The sequence below is a fragment of the Micropterus salmoides genome, unplaced genomic scaffold, assembly GCF_014851395.1.
Source record: "Micropterus salmoides isolate LMB-PRFRI ecotype aquatic unplaced genomic scaffold, ASM1485139v1 Ms_hic_scaffold_16, whole genome shotgun sequence".
In the NCBI taxonomy this organism is placed as follows: Eukaryota; Metazoa; Chordata; class Actinopteri; order Centrarchiformes; family Centrarchidae; genus Micropterus; species Micropterus salmoides.
Window position 1 is genome coordinate 18332153 of NW_024040707.1, and position 7150 is coordinate 18339302.

Genomic DNA, 7150 nt, shown 5'->3' on the forward strand with positions numbered 1-7150 from the left:
AGCGTGCTGTGCTGTCGACCTGCACAAGCTTGCTATCCAGCTACCTATTCTTAGCACCACGGGAAACTACGATTATTGGATCATAAAGACAGAAAGTACAAACCTTAGCCCTCATGTCGACACGGGAAGGCTGAAAACAGAAGAGAAATTGTGACGGATTAGTTCGATTGATTTAAAAATGCGATGATTGACTTGGATTGTGATACCAACAGCTAGCTACGTACCGACCGCTAAGGAATCGTCTCTATGAAGAACGTCATAATCTGGCGACGTCGAATTTATATGGGTTGAATACGTCACTTTGATTGGGCCGCCATAAACATGGGAAATGTAGTTTTCTAGAAGGTGAAAGCGTTTACAGAGAACGCACCGAACCATTGCTGCAACTTTTTTGTGAGTTTTTACGATTCATTGTTCCAGTAAGTTGTATAGCACTTTGTACTTTGCACATATGCATCAGATCTCGCGGGTCCTCTAATAAACTGATCATATTCAAGAAGAGAATTGTACCATATATATTGTATACAGGTCATTGGTGATACTGTATGGATTGATATATTGTTATCTGTGATCAGGGCCCCAGCTCCCCTTAAGAGCATTGGAGTCATGTCCTCAGAGGTCCAGTATTTTTAGACTCAGACTTAGGCCAATAATAAATCAAATACAGTTCTCCCCAGTGTATATTCCTGGCAGTGGTGAAAGCTTTGAAACTGCGGTTCATGTTGGAAGGTAAAATGTACAGAAAGTAAATGTACAGTTATCTGACTAAATAAATTATTAATACATACATATGAAAGCACTTAACTGAATGACTTTAGTTTCTATTGGTGACTGGGGGCCATGATGTCAGTCTTTCTAAAATCTACAGTCCTGTCTGTACCAAGCTATTATACTTGTTAAAAACTGTTTAATTTGGTTTTTGATAAATGTGATGCAATGACAGTAAAATGACTTGAGGGTGGATTCATTAACATTCATACCCGTGAAAAACACACTTTCACTCATCTCAAGACAATCTGTTGAGTTCACACAGTCCAAAAACACAACCACACAAATGATGTCAGGTGGCTTTTTAATGTTTCCAAAAATAGTCTCTGAAACTGGGACTTGTTTTACAAAAGCATCCATGTATCTTAACAGGTATGGACTTCTTATGTAAACACAGACTGTCAGACTCGGTAGCGGTACCAGAAGACTGAATGCTGAACCCTTGGCAGGAGTTAGACCATCCACAACCGAGAAAAATAATTTCATTTTTTACTAGTTAAATTACTTAACCTTTAAATCTTACAATGTCAGTTTTAGAAATTGTTAGCTGATTAACCTACAGTAGAAGCCTAGAAGTATACACAATGTACTAACAGATGGACCTAAGCAAGAGCTGTATAAATGCAGTAATTATGCTGAAATAAACGGGAATGGTAACTAATGATTTCATGCTTACGTGTGCGAATGTCATACGACATCAGGGTTCAAGACAAGTGTTACACATTTCTGCCCACGATAAGTTATTCATTCATTTCAAAAGGCATGGCTTCAGGTTTATGACCTCAAGGAAGTTATCTTTATGCCACACAACTACAGTGACAGTACTGTGCATTCATCATCCTTGGCCGCTCTGTCAAACTCATTTTATTTTCCATATCTTTCACTAGTTATTGTGGATAAAGGGGCGAAGGCTCACGGTCATTCGATTGGTTAAATGTTCCAGTGAGTTTATGCCCTTGAACAAAATACCCTCTTTTGAAGCAGGACTGTCCACACAGAAGGCTGTCTCAAGGACAGTGAGATTTATTAGGGACGTATGTGTGTGTTTTAGGTGGATTGACAGAATTTAGGAGCAGCATCATCCCAGACTGACATCAGTTAGATTCAGAAGAGGTATTCACAGCGGCTATGCCCGCAAGTGCCTCAGACAGCTGGGACAGAAGGATTCATGACGTCTGTTCTTTGGGTCGTCAGATGTCTGTCAGAATTTCTTGCAGAGAAAAATTTATTCTGCAGCTTCGGTCTCCATTGCCTGTCCTGTTGCGTTTTCAACAGTCTTTGACGCCTTTAAAAAAGAAAAGATTGAAATAAGAGGAAACATTTGCAACCTGCAATATTGTTTTTTCTCCATAAAACATACTGCTCACCTTCTTTTTCTTCTTCTTCTGAGTCTTACGGCTGGCTGAGCTTTGAAGCAAAGCCTTTATATGGGGTGGGTGGGGGTGGGGGAGGAGGACACATCAATTACTTTCATAACCTCATGAGGTCTAGCACACAGTATACATCAATATGTGATGGTTTTGAAAATGCTACTTTAGCTAACACCATGCTATAATAGTTAATCTAATCTAATCTTCTCTGGAAGACAACGCAATATCCCATCCATCAAAACACATTTTACCTTCAGCTCCGGGTCCTCCACTTCATGCTCGGACTTGTAGAGTTCTGGCTCAAAGAGGCTGTTTGTGATTCGCAGTGGTCCATTGGCCATGAGCAGCACGGTGAACTTGAACTGGGCAACAAATTCACCTGGACAAATATGGGGTTGAAAATTGCATCAGGATGTGAAAAATATGCTTCTCTCTTTAAAATTCTCATTTAAAAAGACCCATCTGCATGACTGCATTGTTTTTTTTATACAGAAAGATAATAATGCTGGAGAAACTTGCCAGATTTTTTCAGATATATTATCTGATTAGTTAAAGTGCTCAGACTGAAAATAGCACTACAATTCATAGGTGAGCTTTCATGCAAATCAACACTGCACCACAATTTATAATACTTTACAACTTTGTAAAGTTTTTTTCCCCAGCAACAATCATTTTATGCATTTCACTTTATTAAGTTAATCATCAGGTTCTGCGTATTTGGACGTATTTGACTGGCCAAGCGTGGTCCTGGACAGCATGGTTTAACTTAAATTAAAAATGAACTGCTGCAGTTCATTTTTATTGGAGGCTGCAGGTTTTGACACAAAATCTTTGAGGAAATCCCTACAATCGATTACATTATATTGCATGGAACAGGAAAGAAAACTGTCTTGGCTATGTGATTAGTAAATGACAAAATGCCATTCACTGGATAAAAGCCCGTAACTTCATCCCTCTTTGTTCCACTCACCTTCTTTCTCATGCAGCACATTAAATGGCTGCAGCAGCTCATGTTTGGCACACTCCACCACACCCAACCTGGCCTTGCCTTCATCCTCAAACGCTCTGAGGAGAAAAGCAAAGAAGAAAAGAAAATAAGGGGGGGGGGGCCTGGGAGGTGCTTTTATATAATGTATGATAAAATAGAAAAACAGTTAAAAGATGCTACCTCAGAGTGAAAGGCATTGTATCAAAGCGTCTCTCCATCTCACTGAAGAATGTCCGAGATGTCTTCATCTTCAGGCCGTACACCTTGTTGGGGTCTCGTTTGTAAACGGTGGTCCTCTGACCTCCATCCTTTGCCTGAATTGCAAACCGAAACATGTATTTTAAATTCCTTGACTTGATGAGATTTAAAAATTAAGCAGAAAAAATCTAATTTATACCAAATCTCCTCTCACCTTTCCTTCTCCAGTGCTGATAAGCACATCCACTGCATATACCTCGTGCACCTCAAACTCCGCTTTCTCATGGTCCTTTCTAAAAAAAAAAAAAAAAACAAAGAGACAAGATCAGCCACTGGTTAAACACTCATCAGGTCAGTGACAAGAAGCACTCTGAGTGAACTCACTTTTGCTGGTCCGTTGGGTTCTGGATGATAGTTTTCTCACCATCAATCACATGTTGTTTGAGCTGGTGGGACAGCATGCCTGTACACATTGATGGAATAAGCTGAGTCAAGCATGTCACACTGCATTCAGTAAATGTATACCATTGGAATCACAGAGGTGGAAGGTGCCAAACGTTCACAAACACTCACCCTCAATAAGGGAGCACTTGAATGACTTTGCAATCTTGTTCCAGGCTTCTGTGACCTGTGTGTTCTGACGGAAGAGACGTAACGATGTTTATTAGATGTGGTGTGAGCAGTGTAGCCCGTTGGTCAAATCAGCGGTGACGGTGGGAGAGCTTTACCTGATTTCCTGGCTTAACAAGGCGCAGGGCGGCCTCAGCACAGAGGTGAGCTGCTTTGATAACATCAGCCTTCCGTCCTGTCACCGGGTTGTCCTGAATTGACACAGGGAGAACGTTTTAAGAGTTACAAGACATGAAATAGCAAAGTATCATGAGCTGTTAAGGGTGCGACTACCAGTCAACAATTAACTTACATTATGTGCTACCGTGCAACTATAATTGATTCTGATAGTCATGACATACCTTGGTCACTCCAACAATGAAGCTGTGAGCCACATTTGAGATGAAGCCATCAACATGCACACCCAGGTCACTGTGGACAAACCGAATAGGGAAACATGAGGTAAAGAAAGTATGAACTGCTGACTCATTAAAAACTTATCTAGTACACAGGACGCACAGGTATAAATTCGGCAGCTTACATTTTGACAATGTCCCCATCCTTCAGTATGACATCAGGGTCACTCTTCAGCGGGGAGTAATGGCATACACAGTTGTTAACTGACACACAAGTAGGAAAAGCAATACCTGCGAGAGAAAGAGTGCATGAGGGATGTGCGGAGTCAGATCATTAATGGTGAAAGATGCAAATACAACAGAAGACTTACCTTTCTTCATGTCCTTTTCCTTCTTGAAGATTTTCCCAGTTTCTGCCATGATGAAGGAGTCTCCCTTTTCACACAGGCTGAGCACGGAGACTCCAGCCATAGCTGCCCCAACTACCGTCTTCAAAGCCTCTGCAGGACAAGACATAAGCGCAGCCACGGTGTGATTAAAATGTCAGGTCAGTAAGGGAAGGTAAAGGGATTTGGGCTGCAACTAACCATTATTTGCATAACTGATTCATCTGTTTATTATTTTCTGGGTCTATTGATGGTTTGTTTCATAAAATATCAGAAAAACTGACATGAATAACAACTCTTGCTCATTGTTCAAGGCTCAATTACTGGCTTGTGAGTGTTGACAGCAAATTCCACTGTGAAGAACTCATTTGATTAAGCTGATGCTGCATTAGCTCAAAGATAAATATTTGACAGATTGTCTGACAGCTGTATATCAGCTTGAAACAGCATAATGCTAGTAGTAAATTAGATGTCTTAACTTAAGATATGTAGGTCAGCTGTGATGAGCTATAACACAAAATCGCAAGGACACGGAGTGTCATTGGTGTGAAACGCCTATAGCATGCAGTAATAAAAAGACTAAATAAAAAAATACCAAGCACTGGAAAATGGTGTTGAACCATATGCTCTTATTTTGAAAGACTGGATAACTGCTGGAAAAGAGGATATTCTGAGGCAGCATTTTACTGGGAAGTTGATGAACTGATTCCATGGCACCACTAACACTCATCTGACAGGTAAATTATGGCCAAACATCAAGACTGTGGTTGAAAACGTGTGTGCGTGCTTACCAAGCCTCCGCTGGGTTAATGCAAATTATAAGTGGCATATGTGTTTAAAGAATGCAAAAAATTCTGAAATAGTAATATAGTTAGAGTACAGGTGAAAACATTATCTTTGAGGTAATTTACCATAGCAGAGTGCATAGTGTTTTAACTAGCTTCTGCTTACTCTGATTATAACTTTAAATTACACCAGATCTTCAGTCAGGTCTTTTGCATGATAATTGTATTTGTCTCGATTTGAAAACGCTATATATTTAAATGTCAGCCACTCACTTGGAACAACCCCGTCATTCAGATTCGTACTTGTCATTGTTATCGGTTGCGTTAGCAGTTACGGTTAGCTAACTGCTCGCTACTAAGGAGCTCTGCCACATAGCTTCCTAGCTCACCAGGCTAACATGACAGCAACGTGACGTTAAACAAATACGGGCTACTGTAAAGAAAAGCAATACCTAAATGTATTGCAAGCTTAAGGTGTACAGTGTCATTCATATTAAACACAGCCCGCTTTCTAATGTGATCTACCGTTGCTATCGTTGCGGCACATGGCACAGCTGCTGCTGGGTACGATTAGCTGACATTGCTAGCTACCATCGGACGGATCCGTACAGACCGTTAAGTCAAAATGGCACGTTAACGCTGCATTTAACTTACGATTCGCAATCTCGGCCCCCATCTTGTACTTGGTGACCACCAAGTCATCAGCGATGGTCTGCTCCTGTGTCTCGTCATCTCCAGACATGTTGGCAGTGTGTCCGCGAACTCAGAGTAACTTTTTACCCGACGGGTGTCAGTCACAGGATAGACCACGCTGCTCTCTGCACCGGCCCGCCCGTTTCGACTGGCTGCTGCCAAAGACACACTCCGCAGTCAAGATAGTTATCGGCCTAGCTTGGTGTATTGGGTGTTACACCCGAAAAAGGCAGGAGTGATATGCATTTCGGGCATTTACAATTAGACTATGAACTAATGGTCATAGCCAACAGGATAGTCTGCAAATATATATAGCTGCAAATTTATGCTTTCTGTATTTATTACTTTAAAAGAAAATATCAAGGCTTGCAGAACAGCAGCCAACATGGCCAGTAGATAAAATAAAGAGGATGACAAGTTGATACTTTCTGTAAGTCGTATGTCATTTTTATGTTTCAGAGATACTATTAAGGACAAAGTAGAATATAATTAAAGGGAAAGATTTCTAAGATGTGAAATGTACCTAGATATGAAATGTTCCACCCAACCTATTCATCACGAATGAAGTTAATAGAGTTCACATTACTTTTTACGACAAAGTGCATTAGCATTAATGCATCTAAAGACAACTACAAAAGTACTTAAAATCTATTCTTTAATTTACACAATAATTCTGTGAACCTGTTAGTCCCAAAACTGGATTTGAATGAAAACGGAAGAATGTTAATGTTAACCTCTCACTTCTCTGATCATCTCTGATCTGCCTCTGACCAAATCGCGCGCGAGTGGCACCGATGCGTTCACATGCCTCCATCTCATTTTCCGCTGTTCATAGTGTTAGTAGGCCTCATGGTAGGCCTATGTACTGCAAGTATGACCCATGGATGTATAATAAGACCATGATATGAACGAATACAAGGTGGAGCTGTGCAATAATAACTCGTTTTTCGTTTTATATAACATATCACAATAAAGAAAGAATAAAGAAATAAAAACA

General features: G+C 40.5%; 1 protein-coding gene across 1 annotated transcript; it reads right to left on the bottom strand.

Annotated features, from left to right (window-relative positions):
• Nucleotides 1-1055: 1055 nt before the first annotated feature.
• pa2g4b (proliferation-associated 2G4, b) lies at nucleotides 1056-6286 on the bottom strand. Its single transcript, XM_038723390.1, has 13 exons — nucleotides 6115-6286; nucleotides 4661-4789; nucleotides 4475-4580; nucleotides 4296-4365; nucleotides 4053-4145; nucleotides 3898-3961; nucleotides 3709-3787; nucleotides 3539-3617; nucleotides 3307-3440; nucleotides 3109-3203; nucleotides 2390-2517; nucleotides 2136-2189; nucleotides 1056-2053 (listed from the first exon to the last, which is right to left on the bottom strand). The coding sequence occupies exons 1-13, from the start codon at nucleotides 6200-6202 to the stop codon at nucleotides 1994-1996; spliced, it is 1179 nt and encodes a 392-aa protein (XP_038579318.1). The 5' UTR covers nucleotides 6203-6286; the 3' UTR covers nucleotides 1056-1993.
• Nucleotides 6287-7150: the final 864 nt, after the last annotated feature.